Source organism: Sorghum bicolor, chromosome 4, assembly GCF_000003195.3.
Source record: "Sorghum bicolor cultivar BTx623 chromosome 4, Sorghum_bicolor_NCBIv3, whole genome shotgun sequence".
NCBI lineage: Eukaryota > Viridiplantae > Streptophyta > Magnoliopsida > Poales > Poaceae > Sorghum > Sorghum bicolor.
The window spans coordinates 7,864,903-7,891,499 of record NC_012873.2 but is presented as its reverse complement, the minus strand read 5'-3'; the positions used below and the strand labels follow the sequence as shown (position 1 = coordinate 7,891,499).

Genomic DNA, 26,597 nt, shown 5'->3' with positions numbered 1-26,597 from the left:
CTCCTATCACCTTTCGGATGGTAGAGGCACCTCATTTTATTTATTTTTTTCAAAAAAAGTAGCTAACTTACTTGAAATTTGTTATTTTTATATCTTACAAACAAATTCAAATTTGAATAAGATATTTCACAAAATTATGAATATTTATATTATCTACATGTTTTTTTTATAAATTTAGATAACTTTTTTGTCATAGCTCGTATGGGTTTTTATAAAGATCGTGGTTTCTACTTGATATCCCATATACATTATATAAAGACCGAAGGACCTTGTCAAAAAAAAAGACTCAAACTTAATTAAGCACTATCAGGATGTCATGTTGCCTGACACCAAGATGTTACGTGTTTGATGCTCCAGGTGACACCTACATCCTTGATGCTGCCGTGTCACACCTGAAGGCCAAGGGCACGAGTTTGATGCTCCACATGACACCTAGCACAGCCTTGATGCGGCCGTGTCATACACAGAAGCCTTGTCCATCTCTCCGGCCAGCTCACGTGTCATCACACAGCTCCCACACCCACCGAACAAACATACTCATACTCCCCTTCATCACTATATAAAACCTATCCGGGCCTCCCGTCTCATCTCAGTCCCAAGATCAACGCCGAGACGATCATCACTACACGGCCTCAAGTCACCACCAGCCATTGTTGATCAGCAAATTAAACCCAGCTCGATCGAGCTAGCAATGGAGTTCATGCTCGGCGACCCGGCGTTCTCGGCGGCGGTGCAGCACCTGATGGAGCTGCCGGACGAGCTGGAGCGGCAGCTGAACGCGCCGACGCGGGCCTACGTGCGCGACCGCAGGGCCATGGCCAACACGCCCATGGACGTCAAGGAGCTGCCGTCGGGGCACATCGTCCTGGCCGTCGACATGCCCGGGGTCAGCCTCGCCGACGTCAAGGTCCAGGTGGAGGACGGCAACGTGCTCGCCATCAGCGGCGAGCGCAAGCGCCCCGCCGAGGACTGCGGCGCCGACGCCGAAGCCGACGCCACGCAGAAGCAGCAGCAGCAGCAGCAGCAGCAGGCGGCCGACGGCGGCAAGCAGAAGCAGCAGGCCGGCGCCGGCGCCGGCGAGCAGCAGCAAGGGGTGGTGAAGTACCTGAGGATGGAGAGGCGGATGGGCAAGTTCATGAGGCGGTTCCCGCTGCCGGAGAGCGCCGACCTGGACAGCATCCGCGCCGAGTACAAGGACGGCGTGCTCACCGTCATCGTCGACAAGAAGCCCCCGCCCGAGCCCAAGAAGCCGCGCGTCGTCCAGGTCACGGTCGGCGGCGAGCAGCAGGGCAAGTAAGGAGGCGACATCATATACGTACCGTGACCGCGATGCTCGTCCATCTCAGCTGGATATGGCGGGTGACGAGCGAATAACAGTGTGAGGGTGTGATGCTTTGTTGTGCTTGGTAGCCATGGTACATGGCTGCATGCTTACATAGTTACATGCATGTACTTCCGAGTGTTTGTGCGTGTGTATGTTCGAAGAGTGCTTCGATCGAGTTCCCGGTCCCCTTCCTCTTCCCCTCCGGCCGGCAGCTCGCCGGCGGCGAGGGGAGGTGGGCCGGCACCTGTGGCGCCAGTCGTCCAGTGTATCTAGTTTAATTACCTTTCCGTAATGTTGAATGAAAGCTCCACGTCTGGTGGGGATGTGCTCATCGACATCGCTCTTGCCGTCGTTGGCATCGATCGGCAGCCGTGTCATAGGGCTTGCATTGCATCGGTGTGTCGTCCTTCGGGTGCGGGTGCGGGTGCGGCGCGGAGTGCGAGTGGGATTCCTCGCCGCGGGCGGCAGTTCCTGATCTGCTCCCTTCCTCTCCGCGGCGACCGGCCGGCGCCATGGATTCTCGGCGGCTGCATCGTGCGCCTGGTCGCAATGGTTGTGCGGTCTTTGGCTTGCTTCATCGAAGCCATCGGTCCTGTTCCTGTCGCTGTGACGCTGTTGCTGTGGTTTGTGCCGCGCTGCTGGTGGCGTTGGCATGCGTGGGCTCTTCCTAAACAGGAAGGACACGTAGGTACATGTGTCGAACATGCACATCGCAGTCGGTTCAGTACTCTGCTACTCCCTCCGTCTAAAAAAATGAAAAAAAAGGACGTTTTAGAATTTTAAACAAATCTTATTTGATCATCTATCTTATTTAAAAATTTTACATAAATATTATATATTTTGTTAAAACCTATTTTATCATTAGAGATCCTTTACTAATAATTTATTTATTTTATAATTTATATAAAATTTTTAAATAAGACGAACGGTATTTTTAAAAGTTGAAAGTTGAAAACGTTACTTCTTTTAGGACAAAGGGGTACTTGTTTTTAAAATGTCACTCTTTTTGAACAGAGGGAGTATTGTTTTCATAGGCGAAGGTGACCAAGTGGCAAAGCGTCAGCAAAGGTTCAGGTTCACCCTCCGTCAATTGTCGAAGGTGTGGTCCTCAAATTCAAGGTCGACAGACAGGAAAGATGGTCCTCAGATTTAAGCTTTTGACAGCGTTCAAATTCAACGTTGACAGGAAGATGGTACTCAGATTTAAGGTCGACTGATGTGGCGTAATTTTCTAAGCAGAAAAAAAATCTACATAACCCCTCTAGCTAGTCAAGATGGTACGGTCTACTTAGTCCTTCAAACTATAAAATCAATTTTTTATTCCTTAACTTTTTTAAAAAACCGGTCAAATACTCCCAAGCGGAAGTACTCCCAAACGGTTTTAAAGTGTGGTTAACCTTTTTAACTATTTAAGATGGTCTACTTCACTCTTCAAATTATAAAATCGGAGGGTGATCTCTACTCTTTAACTTTCTAAAACCGGTCGAATAACCTCTCACCTCTAATCCTTCAAACTATAAAACCAAATTTTGGAGGGTGGTCTATTCCTTAATTTTCTAAAACTGATCGCCCTAAAAAACAGTTTTGGAAGGTGGTCTACTCTTAACTTTCTAAAACCGATCGAATAACCTCTATCCAAAAAATGGTTTTTTTAGAAAATGGTAAAATGGTTTTTTTAGAAAATGGTTTGTCTTTTTTATTTTTGGAGGGTAGTCTATTCCTTACCTTTCTAAAACCGGTCGAATAACTTTCACCCAAAAAGCCAGTCGAATAACTTTCACCTAAAAAACCGGTCGAATAACTTCCACCCCAAAAACGATTTTGGTTTTGAAAGATGGTTTTGCTACGACAGTGGTTGTCTTTTTTATTTATTTTCGCTAAATCTTTGAATATTATAGTAAATTATAGAAAAATCATAAATGGAAAATTCGATTTTATTGAACTTCATATAAGTAGGTCTACACAATAAATATACAATATAATACTTATTCTGTTTATTTATATTTATCATTTTAGCCTTCGGCACAATGACCAAAGAGAAGAGAAAAATCACTCGGTTTGTATTTAATCATTACGGGCTGAGCGCATACGAGGAGTCACAGGCAAGGGGCAGCCAATAAGTAGTAAATAGACAATAAATATAGACAGCAAAGAGGCAATAAATACAAGTAATTTCTAAACTAATAGGAAGGAGATTTTTTTAATAAAAATTTTTTACTTAGATGAAGAAGATAACTGAATAGGGAAAATATAATTTAGTACAAATCTAGTTTTATAATTTGGAAGGTGAAGTAGTTTACCCTGTATAGTTTATATAGGTTAGATAGTTTAGGGTTAGACTTTTTACTTTTCTAAGTCCGGTGGCTCAGACAGTCGTCGTGGGAAGCAACAGTTGTACGATCGAAGAACAAGAACAACAACTGTACTACCAAAGCGCAAGAACGAGGATCCTTTACAAGACGTTTTAACTTTTCTACGTATACTACTTACTTTTACATAATGTATATCTAAACATGTAGCAAAAGTTATGTACCTAAAAAAAGCCAAAACATCATATAATTTAGAATAGAGGGACTATATAGCTATGACATGGATTATGGCAACATGTTATCCCAGTAGAAGTTAGACCTTATTAGACCTTATTTAGTTCACCCCAAAAACCAAAAAGTTTTCAAGATTCCTTATCACATTGAATCTTTCGGCACATGCATAAAACACTAAATGTAGACGAAAACAAAAACTAATTACACAGTTTAACTATAAATCGCGAGACGAATCCTTTGATCCTAGTTAGTCCATGATTGGACAATATTTACCACAAACAAACAAAAGTGTTACATTAGCGAAATCCAAAATCTTTTCGCATCTAAACAAGGCCTTAAAAAGTGAATCCAAAACTCAGAAAGATTCAAACCTAGATAATTCCACATTGACTACCAAAAATAGCAATGATACATCAAAATAGATCTCAGAAAATCTTTCATCACCAGAGGATCATCCTGGACAACCTCAAGGAGCTGAACGCCCTTACCCCATTTCGCCTTCCGGGCACTCGTTTTGTTCTTACTTCTACCGTGGCATCTTCGCTAGGCTCTTCTGAAGTACCACCCACTTCTTTTCTGACGAACAATGCAATGAAGAAGCCCTCCAGGCCATCCTCAGGGTCCGTCCGAAGCAAATGTTCAGCTGCAAAGCAAACGAGGGAAGACATAGTGACGTGAGGGAGGCTACGTTCAGAGACATTCACTGGGAGTTGAATGCGTAGAGGGCGTACATCCTTGGAAAACTGGAAGGCCGCGGCGGTGCCACTGAGGGAATGGTGTGGCAAGCTCAAATCCAAGGGATGTAGCTAAGGGCAGGACGGAGTTCACGACATCCTCGTTCTCTGCCTGGTGGATTGAGCAAGTGCTGTAGACCACTCTCTCCACAGAGGGAACTGCAAAGGTGAAGCCGTGGAGGGAAGCTTCAGTTCGCGCAAACAGTTGTGCACTGACATGTGACTATTCATATTCACAAGTGACAAATGGCAAAGGGGCTTACATGATAGAGCATGGGAGAGAGCTTTCTTCTGGAAAGCGGAGAGTTTCATGACCCTTGAGCTTGTACTCGCGTCATCCTGATTATCTGCAGAGCAAGGCTTATTTCACGAGATATTGCGATGAAAGGTTACTAAACAGTGGCACCCCAAACTTGTCCCCTCCCTTCCCCTGCTTCAAACTAGATAGATAGTCTGCAGATCAGGACGGACTAGGCCAGAATAACGGTGGAGTAGCACTTCATTATACGCCAAGAAATATATACAAACTATAAATATATGTTAAATGCTGTACTAGTCAGTAGCAAAAAAATAATAATAATGTGGTGTATATGCATCATTATTGATAAATGTAACTTTGCGCCTGCCCCAATGCTGATAATGCAAACAATTCTTAGGGCCTGTTTGGTATGGCTCCAGAGCCGAACTCCACCCAGAGTCAAGTAGAGCTAGCCAAACACCCCAACTCCAGAAAATATTGGAGCAGCCCAACTCTATGGAGTTTTTGGAGCTCTAGTACAAATTTTCGGAGTACCTCTTCTCTTACTCCGAAACTGACCAAAACAGACCAAGACATGGAGTTGGGGTGAAATTATCCGCAATTGCCACTAGTTACACAAGCGAATCGTTTTTTTTTTCTATTCTCTGTACCCGACCCTTCCCAAACCACGGGCGACTCCCGTCCCCTTCCCCAGAGTCGCGTGAGACGGGCGACTCCCGACAGGGCCTCCCGTCGCCGCCGTCCGTTTCTAGGGGCGAGCAGGCCGGGCGGCGCCCCCCCCCCCCCCCCTCTTCGCCTCTCTTCCCCGCCCCCTCCTTCCGCCTCTCTTCCCCGCCCCCTCCCTCCATCCCCCACCGGCGGCCGGCGAAGGAGAAGACAAGGAGAAGGTCATCCTCAACCCTAACCCTAGAGAAGGGGAAGAAGAGCACCTCTCCATTTTGTCTATCAGAAGGTAAAAAAATTATAACTTTAATTATTTGTCTATCAGCTTGTCACATTTTGCATGGTCAATTATAACTCAAATTTGTATGCTATTTTTTCATATCCACAGGCAAATACTATGTTGTGGATGCGGGGTATCCGAATCGTCCAGGATACTTATCTCCATACAAGGGTGAAAGATACCATTTACCAGAGTGGCATTGAGGTATGGAACAAAATACTCCAACAGAAAAGTTCAATCCGATTCATTCATCTGTTCGTAATGTGATTGAACGTTCGTTTGGACTATTGAAGATGAAATGGCCAATTCTTTATAAGATGCCCCATTTTTCCATGTAACACAAAAGAAGGTTGTAGCTGCGTGCATGGTTTGCCACAATTTCATACGTGAGCATGCTAGTGGGGATGTGGACTTTGCTAGATTTGATCGAGATCCGAACTTTGTGCCAACTATCCCGGAAAGGTACAACAAGTATGCCGTGTCTCGCCATGCCTCTGATACGTCTACTAATGAAGCAAGCTTTGTGACCATGGACACATTTCGTGATAGTTTGGCTACATCCATCGCATTAGCTTGGAATTAATATAATCATGTTTGAATTAATGTAATCATGTTCCTAATGACGCAAGCTTTGTATCTTCGGATTATTTGGTTGGACTTGTATGTCGGAATATTTGATTTCATGAATTATTCGGATTATCTAAGAATTATTATTTCGGATTATCTTGTCCGTTATTGAATTTTATTTTATATGCATCAAATATTTTTACCCATAATTACCTTTCCACGTCCTCATTTTTTCAAGAATGCACCGTATATGCATAGTTCAATTTCAAAGCAAACAACCAAACAGTCACAAGTGCATATGTGATTGAAGGCAAGGGTAAAATAGGCAAAACACAGTGATAAAGCACAACTCTGGAGCTCAGAGTACTATTCTAGCCAAACACCTCTATCAGACAGCTCTAACTCCACTCAGAGTCAGCTCCAGCTAGATTTCTGGAGTGGAGCTGCTCTGCGTGGAGTTGGAGCCATGCCAAACAGGGGCTTAGTGACAGTTGTTTCATAGTTTCAGTCCAAATAAGATAAGTAGGCATATTGTGCTAACTACAGAAGGTTAACCTTGCCCAGCAGCCTACAATGTAACTGGCAACTCACAAAACAATGATGCCAATAGAATCAAATAACATTCAAGAAGGTCACAGAATAAATAGCAAAAACTTTGCTACAAAAGCCTTTAGTTACCTCTAGAATGTGAAGGAAGCAAATAATCGAGTCTCTCTGTAGATATTCCAGAACCAGAGCACGAGGGGTCCAATAGAATAGCACGGACCTGTAGCAATCACCATCATCATATGACAAAATACTAATGTGTGTCCAGTGAGGTTAATAAGCTACCAATAGAAGTGGCGGTTATCTACAAACCTCAGCATATGATGGATCATTTCTATCTACTTCCAGAAAGTCACCATTAACTATTTGAATATCTTTAGCAATAAGTTCAGAAATGTGGTTGTCATATCAAATGCACTATGATGAATATTGTTGAACGTAATAGATAACATATGACAAGAACACATATCAATGGATGACGATCAAACAACTAGTCAATAAATATCAAAAACAAATTCTGTGCCTTTGTGCTTTGCAGTAAGGAGGCAAGGACAGTTTAGCAGTAAAAACTACACAAAAAATATAATATAATTGCAAGGTTGATAGATCTAAAAGATCATCAGGAAAGGATACTATTTGCTCCAGATCTTCTGACAGTATGTTGCAATGTCTTGGCCCTCTCTTTGTTAAGTTCGCAAGCTATAATACTTCCCTTTCCATTCATGAGTGCAGCAAGGTGGACTGTTTTGTTCCCTGGAGCCGCACATGCATCAATAACCTAAGTTTAAATGTTCAAGCTGAAATTAATATTCAAGATTATATAACTCTAAAGGTGATATGACAGATTGAAATTTTCAACTGGTACATCATAATGCAACATTCTTTACAGCACCCATGGCAGATATCGAAGAAGCAAATCCACAAACAAGCATAGATATTATGTTTTTTACATAAAAATAAAACATTGAGTGAAAATTTCAGTACTATTTATCGTTTCCCTACCTGAATGATCACATTTTTTAAATAAGACGATGAATATACAGAAACTTAGGGAGTAGAGATGGGATACTATTTGCATGTTAAGTTAAAAGCATACACAGCACTATATTCTAGACAGCATTTATTTTGTAAATTCCAAACCATCCAGTCAGATGGTAACACAAAAGTTAATAAATAATTCTTTTCTTCACTGAAAATGCTGGCAAAATAAAATATCAATAAATTTTAGTCCGCCAGATGCACCACACTAACCTTCCAGCCTGGCTTAGGGGACAATGCAACTGCTACCATACAACTAGCTCTCCCCTATGAGAACAGGTACGAATGAAGAAAAAGGTCAATTACACAATTATTATAAATCATGTGACTTTCTCAAAAGTAAGCAAAAGAATCAGAAGGTCACCTGCAAAAACACTTTCCCATCTGTAACCAACGGATGGTTATGCAAATCAGTTCCAGGTGGGAGTACCAACATGTCTGGAATCATATCATCTTTGTCAACCTATTCAATACTGAGTGACTGAGTCAAAGTGTCACCAACAACGGACAATGGTAGAGCTCAAAAGTAAGGTTGCAGTTGCAAAGATAGCTTCACAAGGGAACATCAAACTAGAATGATGTTACTCAGATCAATATGCTTGCTTAATAAACCTTAAAAGATAGCTGAAATACCATGTGTATTTTGTTCAATTCTTCAATGACAGACTCTGTAGTGATCTTGAGTGTGTTAACACGAAGAAATCGGGGCTTTGGTTTGACTGAAGAAAAAAAGAATAATGAACAGCATGGCATGCATATAAATTCGAAAGTAGCATATAATTTATGTTCGCTGAGGACTGTACATCATTGACAGATAGAAATAAAACATATGCAGAGAAACAGTTGTTGTACACCCTTTCAGCAATCAGCAAACACGATTGTGATCCTATTAGCAGCAAGCAAATCAATTTCCCAAGCATGAAACTAACCGGAACTAGTAATTTATTTTGGGAGGGCATTTCTTAAAATATAATCCACAATTTTCCAAACAAGTCATTGTCAATCACCATAACAAAGCAATTAGACAAATGTGCGCACACATATAGAAATGAAAGCAGAAGATAAACAATATAACATAGCGTCGACAGTAGTTTTGAGTAATGGCACAAGAAAATGAACTCAGACGATCATCAACACATGTCACATTTTAAGTTCACAATTGTATCACCATGATAGTCTGAATTTAGCTAGCATTTTTTTAACCACTCCAGAGCTTGAAGCCTTGAACAGTTAAATGAATACATTTGATTATGAATAGTCAAGATCATCACTGGCTCAGGGTAGAATTGGGAGTACTCATATTACAAAGAATTGTGAAATATAAGCTTCAATGAAGCTGGTCAGGTAGAAGGGTACCGGCTGTTTTATTGCCCAATAGGTCTTCAGCACAGCTGACTTTCCTTCTAGCGCAAACTTTATCAAGAGTAGTCCTGAGAGAATCTTTTTGTTGCATAATTAATTGCTCGACTGATCCAGAAACTGCAATTCCCTGGGAATGGCATTTCATGTTAGATTATCTTTAATTGGAAAAAGAGAATGAATACACAACTGATTAAGTTGAATGACATGCCAAACTCGTTTTTAAATAGTGGAGGGAAGCGAACGAGTAAAATGGTACAATGAGTACTTAATCAAATGCACAGTTCAAAGTATAAACACCAATAGAAACAAGATCTGAACTTAACAATTTAAGGAATACATAAAGTAAATGGCTAAATGCACAAAAAAACGTACAACAAATTGGTTGGTTCAATACTCTTAAGTAAATGATGACAAACCTGACCAAAGAGAATGTCATAGGTAGTCACATAAACCAATTCCTCCTGTTTCTGCAAGTGAAAAAGAAATACAACTTAGTAAACTCAGCCTTTGCTGCCTGCAAGTTTTTTTTTTTGGGGGGTAAGGCATTATACATTGCTAATGAAGAGGCATGTCTAAACTCTAAAGCCCACATGTCAAACTGCCAACAACAGTGATAAAAACATAATGAGCAAGAAAGATTTGGTTACATCACAACAATTGGTGAAGTTGGCGCACCTTCCATTTGCTGTTCAGTATTCCACTCGATGTTAAAACCTCTTTAAGAATTGATAGATCTGACGAAAGGAAACAAAGAAACATGTGGGGATAAGTCAACACAAGGGAACACAATTTGTAAGTATTGAAGCACAACAGAACAGATAACCATTTGCTCTATTCAAGCAGCAGTAACTATAGTTGTCCTCCACTTACACTCAGATGACTACCATGACACCTAGATTACACCCAGCAAGTATGTGACTTTATTAACAAGTTAAATCTGACCTTTTCAAAGTTGAAAGTTTGAGCATAAATAGTGAAGTGCCAAGCAGTGAAGTGTATTCATTGTTATCATAACTTAAAAAACGCATCTTGCATTGTGCATCATACTTGTATGAGTATGACCTGCACATGTGTGCATCAACAGCTCCGTTCTTGCTACAATTACGGCTACAAGTCAACAACTCTAAACAGCAGATAATGCACCCAACCACCCAACACAGCCGCACCAGAGCTCTGCAATGGCATTCCGTCGAACACCTTGCGCGCCAGAGCACGCCAAGGCAGAGGGAAGCAAGCTGGGGCGGCGCTTACTTACACTTGAGGGTCTGGCAGACGAGAGCGAAGGTGGCGCGCTTGTTTCGGACGGTTGGGGAGTAGACAAGGGATTTTATGGAGCCCGCGGCGCGCCTGGTGGCATCCCCGCGGAGCACGCGCCGGAGCACAGCTGCTGCCTCTCGCCGCGCGAAGAACGCGGCCCGCTCCGCCGCGTCCCGGCTCGCCATCCGACGCTGGGGCCGCCGGTTCTCTCCGGTGGGCGCGGGACCACGGCTACGATTCTTAGGCTGGTGCGGTGGCGGCGGCATGGCTGACGGCGCCTGTCCGTCCTCGGAGTTCGGAGTTGCGAGGGGTTTTCCCTTTTTTTTGGGGGGTGGGGGGGGGGGGTGGGGGGGGGGGCGCTGCGGTTGCAAGTGAAGACTGAAGAGCCAAGCATTTCTGTTTTTATTTTTACTATTATGGTTAGGCCTTATCTAAAAACCAAAAACTTTTCAAGATTCTCCGTTATGCATGGAGTATTAAATATAGACGAAAACAAAAACTAATTACACAGTTTGTCTATAATTTGCAAGACGAATTTTTTGAGTCTAGTTAGTCCTTGATTGGACAGTATTTGTCAAATACAAACGAAAGTGCTACAATAGCCAAAACCAAAATTTTTGGTGAACTAAACAAGGCCTTATTTGTTACTTATTATACACCCCCTTTTCAAGATAAAATCACATCTCAAACTTAGATGAGTCAGTCAATCTAGTTTAACTGGATCTATAAGGAAATATCTGTATCTCTAAAATAGATTCACTATAGAAATATATGATGCGATTAATCTGATGGTATGTATTTGATATCATAAATTTTAGTAACATATGTATATATTTAGTTAAATTTAAGATTGGTTGAGTCCTTAGAATGCAAGATGTACGCTTATTTTGAGACAAAAGGAGTATAAAATAATATTTTCATATCTACTAGTAGACAAGTACTCCTTTCATTCTTAATTATAATATATTTTGGTTTTTCTAAATATTGATTTAAATATAATAATATATCTAAATGCATATCAAAAGTTATATATTTAGATAACTACTGCTACTCCTAGAACTATAACATAATAAGAAGACAGAGAGAGTACCTCATGGTCCCAACAAAAACAACGTGAGTTGTGAGTCTTCGTTCTAAGTCTAAATTGCAAAACCCCTAATGCCTCCTAGAAAGATCCAACTTCTAAGCTTTCATTCTTACAATATGGATTAGTTCAATGAAGGCTATTTTAGTATGCTACTTCCTTTGTCCTAAATTATAAGACGTCTTGGCTTTTTTAGATTCATTGCTTTGAGTTTGTATCTAGAAATAGTGTATATCCAAATGCATAACAAAATCTATATATTTGAAAGAAAGCTAAAACATCTTATAGTTTAGAATGAAGGGACTATCTAGGGTTGTATTCAAGATCTAACTTCCAACAGATTGAAATACGTTTTAAAATCATCTGGAACAAGTTTTATTCGTGAGATATTTATTAGAGTAGCAATCATTCAAATCTTTTTATGTTTACATGGCAAAATATTCAGTGCAAACCACATCTTCGGTGCAAATCATGAAAACCCTTTGCAAAACCACACTTAGCAGTTTTCAAAAATTTAAAACTATGCAGACCAATAGTACATAGATGTGCATTGTCACAAAATTGAGATTCAATCTTATTTTGCAAAAAAAATCATATGTTTTTTGTCCTCTAGTGCATATGCAAATGAAATTTGTTATTTTCATATGAATTTCTGCAAAACAACTTTCATCAAAATTTGTAACAATGCAGATCTATTAGATGCACTATTAGTATGCATAGTTTCAATTTTTTGTTTGAAAACTGCTAAGTACATTTTTAATTGGGTTTCCATAAATTGCACCCAAGATATGGTTTGCACATAATATTTTGCCTTTTCACATAGCCATTTTATTTTTTTGTACGATAAACTAGACTATCATAACATATTGTTGGTTAAAAGACGTTTTAGACATTTGGATGGAAGGAGTATTTTGTAGGCTTGAAGCCTTCTCTGGTTACTGTGCCTAAGGCTTATAGGATTTAGACTTTTGGATAGAGGGACTATTACCAACTTGTTTTAAAGTTTGCACTCCATATTACTTTCTTTCTTTTTATTTACTATATTATTATGATTCATAACTCCAAAATCCTATGTGCCATGATGACGTGACCTTGATAACTCTATTGGTCTAAAAAAACGTAGTTAAAAAAAAATCATGTGATAACTATTTATTTTTTAGGTGTAAATTTTGAAAATATGGTAGCACGAAATAAAATAATTATCGATTTGTAGTACTTAAGAAATACATAAAAAATAACAAGAGCCAATTATGCATCTTCTTTCAATGATATTCTATTCGTGTCTTTTACCATCTCTTCTATTTTATTTTTGAGATGAGATGATCATCATCACCTACTCTACTTTGTTACAAAGCAAACTATTTCCCAATAGGACCATGTAATGGTTTAAGATGCAGCTAGAACTTAAGATTGTGTCACCATACGAAACAAATTAGTTCCTACTACCTTAGCCAGTTCCAATAGAAACAAAAAAGTTCCTACTACCTTCTCAACATTGATCAAATTCATATATTAATTGTGTAATATATATTTATAGTTATAATTTTAAAGTTATTTTTAATAATTTACTTAAAGTTAGGCCCTTTTTTGTACCGTTCTGCTTCATCGACGAAACTTTTAAATTTTTTAGCTATTTAGAAAAAATGTTTGACAAAAAAACTTCATGCATGACTAGGAGAGGAAAATGAAAAAGAAAGTTATGAAAAACTACTTTTTTTTAGTTTTACCTGTCTCAATTTTTTTTGATGAGAACATACAAAAGAGCTTCGTACCACGAGCTATTTTGAAAAAGATATTTAATAAAAGAAACCCAGTTTACAACCGCTTATAAAACTGTGCCAAATAGATCTTAAAAGTTTGATCATATCAAATCAAATATAAAATTACATTATTTTTTTTGATGGAGTATTTGCCGTTTGGAGATGCTCGAAACAACTATCCTCTTTGAAAATTGAAACGCTGGCATGCCACCTACGACTACGAAGTCTTTGTTGACCAGCTCCCGTGGCCCCCCCTGGCAATTACAATTCCATCCCTCCAAAACAACGAAACCACACACGACCCCCCAGCCCGACCTGCCCGCTCTCTGCACACCTGGAACGAGGTGTTACCGTCCCGAGAAAGAAGAGCCGAGGAAAAATCTCGCACTCGCAAAACAAACAAAGCAGCGTGCCCCCCAAAAAATGGAGGCATGAGCTCCGCCTCCTCCCCGTCTCTCGCCGATCTCCCCCAAACCCTAGCCCCGACCTGACCGCCGGCGGGCCCGCCGGCCGGCCGGAGAAGGACTCGCCCCCCAACCCACTCACCCACCCACCCAACCTCTGCCGCGGGCTGGAGGGGGGAGCGGGGCGGCGGACGAGATGCCGTCGCACGGGGATCTGGACCGGCAGATCGCGCAGCTGCGCGACTGCAAGTACCTGCCCGAGGCGGAGGTCAAGGCGCTCTGCGAGCAGGCCAAGGCCATCCTCATGGAGGAGTGGAACGTGCAGCCCGTGCGCTGCCCCGTCACCGTCTGCGGCGACATCCACGGCCAGTTCTACGACCTCATCGAGCTCTTCCGCATCGGCGGCGACGCTCCCGACACCAACTACCTCTTCATGGGCGACTACGTCGGTGCGTGGCTACGCTCCCCTCGCCCTCACTTTTCTCCCACGCGGCTCTGTCCTGCTCACGGTTTCTCTCTCTCTCCGTTAGCTCGCGCGCGGAGCTGTGCTGATGCCTGACTCGGCCGATCTGTGATATGGGACGTTTGGTGCCGCTGAAGTAGGGGAGTTTTAGATCATGCGGTATACCTGAAAGGTGGTTGGTTTTTGTGCGTCTGGCCGGATTGTTGGAAGAATCTGGTTATCCGGAAATTAGGGAACGTCTTTACTGCTTAACATATAGTCTACTGGAGTTCTTGTAGTTTGACTTGTTATGGGTTGCTTTTGGGTCTAGCGTGCTAGGATCTTGTTGCCGCTGTTGCCTTTTAGCTCATTTAGTACCAAGAAAATAATTCTCATATATCAGCGTTTGAATTCCTCCTCCAGCAGTTTCATAAGAATTTTGAGTGTGCTTCAGATTTCAGAGAGTGGTTGATTTGTTGGCCTGTTGTTTTTGAGCTGATCCCTGTTGTTTTTGAGCTGATTCCTGAGCTTGTCAAAGGGTGCCACTTAGGTCCACAAACTTTGAAAATGTATTTCTAGGTACCTAAACTTGTTAAGTGGTGCACCACATGGCCGAAACTTGTTAAATGATGCATCGCAAGTCCATTTTCAGACCATGCCAACCACTGTGGTGCATCACTTAACAGGTTCAAGGACCCAGAAATGCGTTTTTAAAGTTCATGAACTAAGTGGCACCCCTTAACAAGTTCAGGGGCCACTCATGCATTTAAATCATATGCAAATGCCATTTATTTGAATGCTTGAAGGTAATTTTATAATTTCATTTTGTGTTGAGGGGATAAATAATTTAGTAGACATTCATTACTTTATTTCATTTGTAGTACAAGTACCATAAGTGTCATATTTGTTAATTTGATTATGTGTCTCTTGATTGCAGATCGTGGCTACTATTCAGTTGAAACAGTTTCTCTGTTAGTGGCTTTGAAAGTCCGTTACAGAGATAGAATTACAATACTTAGAGGAAATCATGAGAGCAGACAAATCACTCAAGTGTGAGTTTATATCTACTAGTATTTGGATTTTGTATTGCAACTCGTAATTGCTACTCCCACTTTTATTATTAGTACTTCCACAGTAGCTACAAGTATTTGAGATGGATTTTCCCCCCAGCATACTTGATCATTTTGTCTTCTTATTTCTCAAGTAACCTGTCTACAATAGTAAATATTCAATAATTTGGAAATGGATAGTTCCACGTAAAGCTCACGTTCGTGTAGATAAGGCTTCACAAACACTCGTTTGACAAGTTATCTTCTGTATGCTGGACTAGGACAGTGAAATTGTGTTGATTTAGCATGGTAAACTATAATTTTAGTGTTCTGTCAACACGCTTGGCATTGTCAACTACAATGTTACATTAGGCGCTAGGCGATCTCTAGGCGGTGACCTTCCGCCTAGAGCTTAGGTGAGCCTAGGCGTTTCCTAGGCGTTCCTCAAATATAGATGTGTACACATATATTAACTCAAAAGAAAAGAAGAAACAGGAGACTGCAGACCTAGGTTGCATAGAACGGCCCATCAAAAGCATCCCACTCCACCTTATACATTCCCAACTTAACCATCCACCCTCTGACCTCCCAGACGCACCTGCCTTCACCACTGCCAGCCTCCTCCCTTCCACCTCCACTGCTGCCCGCCTCTTCCTGGCCGTGCCTGCCACCTCCACCGCCGCCTGCCTCCTTCTGGCCACGCCTGCTACCTCTGCCATCACCCACTGTCCCTGCCTCCCCTGCTGCCACTGGTGCCCGTTGTCCCCGCCTCCCCTGCTGCTCCTGCCTCATCCCGTCGCCGCCCTCTTTTCATATATTCCTGCCTACTTCCCTGCCGCTCAACATCTCTGCCTGCAGGGATCTGCACGTATGGACACTGGGTTTCCACTGAGGGCCTGCCTGCACCCCAAGGTGCCCCGGCACCCCTCCGCCTCGCCTACTCGCGAGTAAGCAGCCACGGAATATCGCCTTTTGGAACACTACGTTGTTGCATGAAGACATCCAGCTAGGTCTGTGGCCATCTGATTGCCGTCAATTTCGTGCCCTAACAAGGCACTGCTAACTGTCTCCTGTGTTCTTCCTTAAACCTTCCATGGGTTTAACTACAGTTAATATGTCGCAATGTCCTAGGTCATTGAAATGAACTCCACTTGTTTGCATGACATGCACACAATGGACCTGTACACCTTTTTTTTTTTTGACAATTGGACCTGTACACCGTTGTGTTTCCAAGTTATTCTGTGAACTTTGTAGTGTACGCCTGTAGTGCAACCGCACAATTGTTGACCTTGATTGGTTGTTTCAGGTATGGCTTCTATGATGAATGCTTAAGAAAATATGGAAATGCAAATGTATGGAAGTATTTTACAGACTTGTTTGATTATTTGCCTCTCACGGCTCTTATAGAAAATCAGGTATGCAGCTTAATTTGTTATGGTTGATGCTATTATAGGCTTGCTAAATATATGCCTTTGACATTTGAGAAACATCCATTTTGCAGGTCTTCTGTCTTCATGGTGGCCTCTCTCCGTCATTGGACACATTGGATAACATTCGTTCTCTTGATCGCATACAGGAGGTAGGCACAACATTGCACTGCTTTCATTATGAACCAGGTTTTCTTCATTGCCTCCAGTATATCATGCTGTGACTTCATGGATGTCTTGTATGCTGCAATAGTTTTAAATTGCTTAGTCGAGCCTAGTCATATGGGTAGCGGTCAGGGGTCTGTTTGGTTTCATGGCTTATTTGTAGCCTGGTTAGAATTCTAGTCTGGGTAGGCTTAACCTGCTTCTGTCAAGCCAATCTCTAGTTGTTTGGTTGTCCGTGTTATCTAGGCCTGGCTAGCACAGGGTGTGTTTGGTTGCCTGGATTGTTTTGGATAGGATCACCTCTTATCCATGTGAGTAAGTTTACCCTCATTCAGGGATTTCATCAAACACGTTGTAGGCATCCTAACAGCATGACGAGCATGGTGAGCAGTGCTGGGAACGCTGGCGTGCCTTGGTCATCCACCTCCTTGGTGCGGCCCTCTACACACCACCCCAGTCGGCTTTGTCGTCTCGTGTACCCCAGTCGGCGAGAAGGCGGTCGACCATGTAGAGCACGTCATCCCCGTCGACGGCCATGGCCTCGTCAGGAGCCAGGGACCTGAGCAGCCCCATTGCGCGCGGGTGACGGTGGGGAGCCGCTGCAGCGCCTCCTGCTCGTCCTCCGCCTCCCGCCACGATCTCGAGCGCGAGAACACCGCCTCCGCCGCCCACATCTCGCCGCTGATGGGTCTCCCCTGCCCCGCGGTGGTAATGGTGGGCTGGGGAGGGAGGGGTGGATCCACCACGGTGGTAATGGCGAACTGGGGAGAACGTCGTAGGTGCCTCCCTGAGCTTCCTGTCGCCATGGCCGCGGCAAGGAGGACGAACAGGGATGAGCTTCCCGCTTTCCGTCGACCTCCCCCACCCCCCCACCCCCCCCCCCCCCCCCCCCCGGCGACGAGCAGAGCAGGGGACCACCCACTGGCGGGGAGGGGAGGAGTTGGCGGACCTCGCTGCCTTTTGGCTCACTGCGTGTGAACTGTGAAGGACCAGGAGGTGAGGGGATGAGAGACGGAGCACTGGCCAAGCCATTCTCCAGAAAAACGGACCGGCAACCTGTTCTCTGGGAGCCAGGCTAAGGCCTGTAGGGCGGCCAGCAGAAGCCTGGCTAAGGCCCAAAGTCATGAAACCAAACAACCCAATGTTAGCCCCAGCTGGCCTGTCCAAAGGTTGGCCTGGTAACCAAACAGGCCCCAGGTTCAATTGGTCGGTGGCTAGTCAGCTAGTCGGGCAGTATAATTGTCCTGCCTACTTGCACTGCTTGTGCGAAGAAATTAAAAATGCCATCCTTAATCTATTGTTTGCTATTGGAGAAGTGAACATCATTCAGTGCAAAGTCTTCCCAACATTTTAGACAGATTCAGTGAAGCCCCTATTCTCCCAGTGCAAATTATGCTGCGACATCCTATAGATATAAATCAAACATAATCCTATTCATGATTAGACAAAAACATCTAATGGACTTTAAACACGAAGTGCCAATTGATATTTCCTACCGAGGCATAAATAGCGGATTTGGTGGATGAGGATGAATATCCAAAGTAATATTTCCAACTTCATAAGAGTCACTGACCCTTGCCAAAGAAATGTGGGGCATAGAAAAAGTCCAATATATATACTCTTGTTGGCATAGCTGTTACAAGTGGAGAAGGAAAATTAATGCATGTTCATTACTAATGTACTACTTTGTTTAGCCTTAATGGGAAGTGGGAGTGGTGATAGCACCGTGAATGTGAAAAGATGTTCGCTGCAAGCTAAATTGATTAATTAATAGGAGAGGAATGGGGTAAATGGATTGCATGGTTGAGCAGCTAGGAATGCAATTTATTTGGAGTTCATCGTTGTCTCTTCATTTTCTGATTATATTTAATGGGATTGTAATTTAGTGACCGAGCTTAGTAACTTGGTGGGGCTTGTGGCATGACGTGGCTTCACAAAATTGCAGAGAAATCTGCTAGTGGGGTTCTCCTAGTTAGGTATAGTAGATAGTAGATTATAGATTCTAATATTGTTATATCAGTCCTAACTATATAGGATGACTAACCGACTAGGCTTGACTAATCAGGCTGGCAACTAGTGTCAACTGAATGATTTGATAAAATTGCTTAGTAACACTGATATGCTGTAGGTAGTTTTGTGATGTTGGGAGAATTAACATATTTATGTATTTTTGGGTATGTGCAACTAGTAGATCAGCCATGTCCGATGTGGTCCTAATGTTTACTGTTTATGTACAGAACTGTGGATCCTTAATACCGATTAAGGTACAAACATGGTGCTCTAACCATGATACAGTTATTTATCTAGACAGATGCCGCCATATTTAATTATCTCAAGTCATGCCGATACAATTTTGTAACGACATTTTGATTTTAGAGGGACACTTAACATCGTTTAATCTTCTCATGGAATGGGCTTACCTAAGGAGAACTAAAGCACGACAACTAAAAATCAGCAAATATAGGCACGTGGTTGAATCATGAAAGTTTATATTGAAAGCTGACATTTTCCAACACTTATTCTGTCACTTTGCACGTGCACTTAGCAATACAAGGGATTTACCTTGATCTATACTTGGTACCATTTAGTGTTAATCAGTGACTGATTTGAGGTATCATTTTTCTCAAACGATGCAGGAGAAGAAAGGTATGAGGGCAAGCTAAAACAGCCCCACCCAAACACACCACAACCGGCTATCTAAAAAAAACATTCGCCACTGACTGAAGTAGAGATCACAACCAAGGGGTTTAACCTACCAACTAGAACCTAAAAGTTATGGGGCAAATGACCTAAAGAGCGATCCTGGAGATTAGAAGCACCCACCATGCACCATATACTACACTCATCAACCACTGTTTTTAGGAGACCCAGAATGTTTGGCAAATCTCCATCAGACACACAGGCATTCCTATGTTTACTTCCTAGGCCACTAAAAGGGCCAAGGAGTTCAGCCCCTTGTGGCATCTCCTTGGGAATATTTCTGAATTCTGATAGTGTTCCTCACTATCTAATAGCCTGTTTGGTTTGGAGATTGAATCCATTCCGATGGGCTGGTCAGGCACCAAAAAGAATCAGCTTGTCTGACGTTTTTTGCGGAATGACTTTGCCTGAGAGATGAGCTCGCTGTTGGTTCATGGGAACGCCGCACGTGGAACAGTTCCATGATGAACGAGTTGATGACGCAACACAAACCAAATGGTCTCAGCTAGGCTTGGATTTTGGATCGGATGATTCCGAACTGCTTCATGACGCAAACCAAACATGCTGTAAAGAAGTGAGTTGCATCAACTGGAGGTGCAACTGCAACCATGGAAACTTTCTTAAAAACCATAGTCAAGACCTGCAGGTTGAACACACAAGAGATTAAGACGTGCTAAATTGCTTCCTCAGCCTGATCACGAAACAGGTAGGCAGGCTGATGAGGCAATCGGTGCTTTGCAATGCAATCAGCCATCCAATACCGGTATTGATGGCTAACGAAAGAAGAATTTGCATCTTAGAGCCCCCCCAGCTCTTAAAAATTCTTTTCCAAGGACCAAACTTGATAGTTCCCAAGAAGAAGGCAGCATGGGAATATGGGATGATTTGCCAGTGGAGCCATATTAAGTCTGCTTCCGTAGGTGCTTATTGCTTGATAGTTCCCAAGAAAAAGACAGCATGGTGCTTGAGGCTGACATCTCACTATTAGTGAAGTGACCAACCAGTAGTCATTTGCAATGAGGTTTGCTTATTGCTTATAATATTGCCAGCACATGCATATTTGTTTGTGAAACATTTGCATCTGATAGTGAACTATTTTAAGAAGGTACTTCGAATTTCTGTTGCTATGATTACAGGGTTTGTTAGAGACCTATTTTTTTTTGAGGCCACCGTACTTTGTTATGCACATTATTATGTGTATAACTAACCTGATAGTGCCCCTTGCCCTGAATGTTGAGGTGATGCTTATGGGTGCTAGGAAATGGTGCCCAATGTGATGGATCTTGAATTGATAGTTTGCTAATTCTTGCGCTGTATTAATTGAATGCATTATACATCTAATCTTTTTAATCCTCAACTCATATACCTAAAAAAAATGTGTGCAGGTTCCTCATGAAGGACCCATGTGTGATCTTTTGTGGTCTGACCCAGATGACCGATGTGGATGGGGAATTTCACCAAGAGGAGCAGGTTACACATTTGGGCAAGACATTGCGCAGCAGTTCAACCATACAAATGGTCTCTCTCTCATTTCAAGGGCCCATCAACTTGTAATGGAAGGATTTAATTGGTGCCAGGTAGGTCTTCAGAATGTAGCGTTGCATTTTCAATTTGTTTATTTGCTCAACCAATTGGATTGTTATCATGAAAAAGTACACTAAATTGTGAATATAATCTTTGTAGTTCCTCTCTAGCTCAGCTTGCAGTTACGATATGACCATTGTGGATTTCTTTTCTCATAGAACTTACTCCCTTCGTTCCAAATTATAAGATGTTTTGGCTTCTCTAGATACATTGTTTTTGTCAATAGAAAGACTTGCAAACAATAGCCTTTGTTGTGAGCATAGCCCTAGGCACCCTTGTGGTTGCAACTTGCTGATTATTTATCTTTGGTGTGCTGCCCTTTGAATGTTATTTTGCCCAGATACTATCCCACTGGAAGCTTAAATGGTTATTGTTATAATTTTTGCAGGATAAGAATGTAGTCACAGTCTTCAGTGCGCCTAACTATTGTTACCGATGTGGTAACATGGCTGCTATTCTTGAAATTGGGGAAAACATGGACCAGAACTTCCTTCAATTTGACCCGGCACCTCGGCAAATTGAGCCAGACACAACCCGCAAAACCCCAGACTACTTTTTGTAATTGTGGTGGTGACCTTAACTTACTGGTGTTGATGCTCCTCTCATCCGCAACATCAGGGTCTGTAGATCTTCTGTCCTTAGATATGGGTTCCATGAGCCCGACCTGTACGTCTCCCAATTCATTTGTTTGGAGATTTTGTTGCTGCTTTCTCGATCTTTATACAAGATGTTAAAAGTTAAGTGCCAGTGGATTTTTCTTTTCGTTTCTGTTGTACGTCGACTTTGTATTATTTGTAGACAGTGAATGGAAGTCACAGTAGCAACGCCCCTGCTATGTTTTTATTTCGGCTTAGGGATGTGTCATCCGCGTGGCTGAATAAATTCTGTCAGATTTTAGTCGCGGAATCCCAATCTGATTTGCTGTTTCATTCTACATTCATGTGATGCTAAAATGGTTTCACGATCTAATGTGCGTATAATGTTGGTTGGCGCCTTGCCGTTTCATTCTACATACATGTGATGGCTACAATAGTTTCGCAGTGTTTCTAGTACCATTTATGGTACATCCAGATCATTCAGTATGTACAGATGAGATGACGCATAATCCACAGCTCTATTCATTTTTAAAAATCCACTGGGTGAAAACTAGGACAAGAATTTCGTTATCTCAACCGCACAGTAGATGATGACGTTTAATCACGAGAAGAAATCAGAACACATGAAATCATAAGCGTGAACAGGATGTTTGGCCTTGCATCGTTTCTCTTGGTTAGCAGTGGGACATCGAACGCTCAGTTCAGTTCCAGCGTCACATGTCCTGGCTTTACAACATGCAAATGGGCATGTCAGTGCACATCTAACTTCGATTGATCAGGCTTCGTACCATGTCAGTGAACTCGCGATCAACAGCCTGCTTGGTAAGTCCCCCGGGCAAGGTGCAATGTACGTCAGCTTCTTCCTAGAATGTAGAATGTTAGTTCTTGGTGCACACTGATAATCTAAAAACTCGCATATTAGCGCTGTCTCCTAAGCATACCTTTGGATGTCAACATCAGTAACATGAATGAATCCGGCAATATTGCTGCAATGTATCGTGTAGCAGGTGTTAAACGTATATCAAGAAAGGTAATGCAACTTGTAATGGAATGAAAGCTGAAAATTCTGCCGATCTTGCTAATAGTAAAGGAAGAGTTCAAAGAAAGTTGTACGGAAAAATAAAAAAAGTGGTCCAGCAGCAACCACACTAGTAAATTTTCATCATGCCCAATATGAACACACTAAAAGAAAAATATCGTCTATACCATCTTTGTCCAAAGCATGAGTGCATGACAACTAAAATCATTCCTAACAAAATATTTATTGCCAGGATTTGAGCCACTTGACAGATGAAAACCTTTTTGCAAGATAGACTAGTCAGAAGACTTTGGCTTCTCATATCTATATCTAAATATGATTTATTGCTGACGACACTCAAAAGAGTATATCAGTAACATAAGCAAGATGGAATTGTCATGAACTTACGAGCTTATGGCTAGGAGGGGCATAGCTGTGCACCTGTTCATGCAAAAGATGCGCAGAAGAGAATTCAAGAAGTGGCTAAGCTAAGCTATCGTTGAATTTGAGAGACTTAAAATGTGGTAGAACAACATGCAAGCAAATCCAAGGATCAATTACTTGCACCATGTATTTTAATTTTAATTTTCTGAAGGATGGCGTATCAGCTGTACTCTGAATAATGTAGCCTTTTGTGATCTACTACCTCTAATCCGAGTCTCTTTTGCATAAAAGCTCTCTTATTGGACCAAGCCTGTAACATAAGTTAAACCTGGTATGAAATTATTACCTAGAAATTATTTCATCAGGTTCCTTAGCATAGGAAATGGCAAGCACTGTATGGATCATATCCGTGCTGATGTTGACAGCAACAAGTCGAGTAGGATCTGCCACAGGCTCTGCACCGATAGGTAATGCTGAACGGGGAGCTTGATGGCCACCACCGATTTTGTACACCGAGACATGACTGAAATTGACAATGTTTGAGTGCGGTGCAAGATCATTTGCAATCCCATAAAAATATTCCTGCAAGAGCAAATTAGGACTTAGCTTTAACAAGACAGATCAAAACATAAGGTTGAGACAGTGAAACATTACCCCATAAAGGCAGTAAGGGCAACATTAGAAGAGGGGAAAAAGAAAAGAGGCTAAGACTGTGACGGTGTACAATGATGACAACTATGCTACCATCAATAAAATTTCACATTAGATAACAAACAAAGCCTTTTTAGTTTAAACCAATGTTTGAGGGCATAGCTGGTCACTTTCTACTCCAGAAAAATAGCTTACCCTGATTCGGAAGCTTCTCGTTTTTTGCCGATATTTTGTATTTCTGAGGACAACACCCTCTGATTTGTGAAGTTTTACAACATCAATGTTGGACTTGCTTTGAACTGCATCTTTTAACATCTTCCAGAGTTTCTCCTGCAAGCCATAAGATAGATCAGATAATACCCAGAAGGGCTTCATTATCATATGGATTCATAATTATACATGATTTTACATTCAAGATAAAATGACTAATATTGAAGAGCTCTCTAGAGCACTTTATATCATTATCATTCACGCTGTAATGTGTGCCAATATGACAAATCATACATGCTAATAGTTGCAGTTAGTGACATCTGCCATTTTTCCTACTTGACACTTGTGCTTATATGCACCTTTTCTCTCTTCATCATTCTGAATATATCAGTTGCTGCAACCTGAGCACTCTTTTGACTATTATCTAGAATTAGACATGTCAGTAGAAACCTTTATTTTCAGCAGCTGAGGTTTCTTCATATGGCCCAGATTTTCTTTTGGTTTATTTGAAAAGAAATATCTCAATTAACTTCCATATAGCACACTTGATGCATCAATGAAGCATAGTGATAATGATGTTTATAAGAAAACATGCTAAAAGGGATACTGCTAGCAGAATATGTTTTGTTTCTACTTGAGATTAGCTGCTATTTACTGCTGCAACACATTCCTACTAGTGCCCAAGATGTCTCTACCAGCCCCAAAAACAAATATCATCTTACTCAATAGGGTCTAAATTCTTTTATGAATGATTTTATAGGGAAGTTTTACTTCTAACTTTAAAATGATTAACATGGAACCTTGACTATAGCATACTGCTATAACAAAATGTTTGGTTGCCCATGGCATTTGGCTATAAGTTGAACAAATAATATAGTCTATGTTTGAGCAGTTATGAGTGTGAAATGAAACACAGCATGAGTCAACTACAGCATAAACCTTCTGAAAAAAACCCAGTAATGTTCACATAAACAAAACAATGCAGAACTTGCCTGTCCCAGTACCAGTACTACATTGGCCTTGAAGGTCTCAATTGCATTAAGAAGTAACTGCAGAGCGTAAAAATGAATTATCACTTGCTACACACAGGGGAACAGTATGAATCTGGAAAATGGCCATTAGTTACTTGAAGCCAACCACTAACCTCATACCCAAGGCCTTCAACCCACCCCATTGTATTGATAACCATTCCTGCTGCCCTAGATTCAGCATTGCCAGAGAACTGTTTCTCCAATGTTTTAGCTAGCTCCTTCATAAGAACTTTGTAAACATCCGCATTAATACTGTTGGTAACACAAGCAAAGGTTAAAGTGTCAAAACAGTAGACAAAGGAACAGTGTTAATGCAGAAAGCTCCGAGTAGTATCAACTGCCAAAGAACAAAGTGGAGGGATACCTTGGACTTGAGTGGCCATAGAAGTATACAAGTGGCATTTCCAAGGGAATCCCATCAACTATATCTATAGGTTTCTCAATTGGTGTGGCAGAAATACATCCAGGGATTGTTATAGACCCCTGGCCAATATCTAAATCGACATATGTAGGCTTCCAGCCCAGTTTGGCAGCCCAGCTAAGGAGCATCTTGCAGAGAGTACTTTTTCCGGAATCTGTTGGCCCCACAACAATCACTCTAGGTCCCTAAGCCAGATATAGGGAGAAAACTTCAGTGAAATAGTCCAGGGAAAATGAGATAAATATAGGGTCTGGTTGCTTGCTTGTATCAGCCTCAGCCTAAGTCAACATAAACGTATGCAGCCTAAGTCAACATAAACATATGCAGTGTCTTGGTGTTTGGTTGTTCTGCACATTTGTTCTATGGGATAAAGCTTTGCATCTCCTACAGATACGCAACTATGCAACAACACTACAATCGAATGGTCATGAGATGAACTGAATCAGGAATTCAGGATAACTCACCTGTGAGGCCTCCATATCGCCCCCCTGAGCTGCAGCAGCCCTCGCCCTTGCCCTACGGGCATCCAGAATGGCGTGCGTGTTGACGTAAATTACCATTGGAGTCTGTAACCCACAATAACAGAATCATCTCACCACAGCATCACCCCCCAAGAACCTCATTATTCCCAAATTTACACAGAAACGATGCGAGAGAGAGAGAGAGAGAGAGAGGAGGAGGAGGAGGAGGAGGACACCGAGCGCTCACCTCGTCAGACGAGTACTCGCTCTCGCTCACCCCATCCAGTTCCACCGTCGCGCCGTGCCAGGTGAAAATCTGACCAAACAAAAACAAACGGGGACTGAAATCAACACCGACGAACTATGGCCGCAAAAGCAGGACAAGGGGCCACTGGGTTTGCTTACGGCGATCTTGGATCGGGGAGGGACGGGGACCCAGCCCTCCGGGGGCAGCTCGGTGCCGAAGATCTCCGCCGTGCCGGTGACGAGGCGCACTCGGAGGGGCGCGTCGGGGAGCACCTCCACACGCAGCTCGCTCTGCGGAGCTAGCTTGTACTGCCGTGGCGGCTGCGGGGTCGCAGCTCCGGCCCCCGCGGCTGTCGCGGCGGCCATGGTAAGGGGTTTTTGGAGACGGCGC

The 26,597-nt window shown here is 42.4% G+C and overlaps 4 protein-coding genes across 4 annotated transcripts; 2 read left to right on the top strand and 2 right to left on the bottom strand.

Moving 5' to 3' along the window:
• Positions 329 to 1,442, top strand: LOC8073756 (19.0 kDa class II heat shock protein). Its single transcript, XM_002453491.2, has one exon. The coding sequence runs from the start codon at positions 692 to 694 to the stop codon at positions 1,295 to 1,297; it is 606 nt and encodes a 201-aa protein (XP_002453536.1). The 5' UTR covers positions 329 to 691; the 3' UTR covers positions 1,298 to 1,442.
• On the bottom strand, positions 4,104 to 10,902 carry LOC8082955 (probable 28S rRNA (cytosine-C(5))-methyltransferase). The gene is made up of 13 exons (XM_021458484.1): positions 10,572 to 10,902; positions 9,992 to 10,050; positions 9,733 to 9,783; positions 9,311 to 9,443; positions 8,588 to 8,673; positions 8,319 to 8,417; positions 8,168 to 8,221; positions 7,550 to 7,694; positions 7,229 to 7,290; positions 7,049 to 7,136; positions 4,865 to 4,948; positions 4,599 to 4,760; positions 4,104 to 4,510 (listed from the first exon to the last, which is right to left on the bottom strand). Exons 1-13 carry the CDS (start codon positions 10,837 to 10,839, stop codon positions 4,308 to 4,310), a joined length of 1,494 nt encoding a protein of 497 aa, XP_021314159.1. The 5' UTR covers positions 10,840 to 10,902; the 3' UTR covers positions 4,104 to 4,307.
• LOC8073551 (serine/threonine-protein phosphatase PP2A-1 catalytic subunit) lies at positions 13,775 to 22,122 on the top strand. Its single transcript, XM_002453490.2, has 6 exons — positions 13,775 to 14,270; positions 15,201 to 15,315; positions 16,619 to 16,727; positions 16,814 to 16,891; positions 20,990 to 21,181; positions 21,577 to 22,122. Exons 1-6 carry the CDS (start codon positions 14,018 to 14,020, stop codon positions 21,748 to 21,750), a joined length of 921 nt encoding a protein of 306 aa, XP_002453535.1. The 5' UTR covers positions 13,775 to 14,017; the 3' UTR covers positions 21,751 to 22,122.
• On the bottom strand, positions 22,284 to 26,597 carry LOC8082954 (protein CLP1 homolog). The gene is made up of 10 exons (XM_002451726.2): positions 26,366 to 26,597; positions 26,208 to 26,276; positions 25,964 to 26,065; positions 25,443 to 25,684; positions 25,192 to 25,330; positions 25,040 to 25,096; positions 24,033 to 24,167; positions 23,533 to 23,768; positions 22,726 to 22,770; positions 22,284 to 22,647 (listed from the first exon to the last, which is right to left on the bottom strand). Exons 1-10 carry the CDS (start codon positions 26,570 to 26,572, stop codon positions 22,560 to 22,562), a joined length of 1,320 nt encoding a protein of 439 aa, XP_002451771.1. The 5' UTR covers positions 26,573 to 26,597; the 3' UTR covers positions 22,284 to 22,559.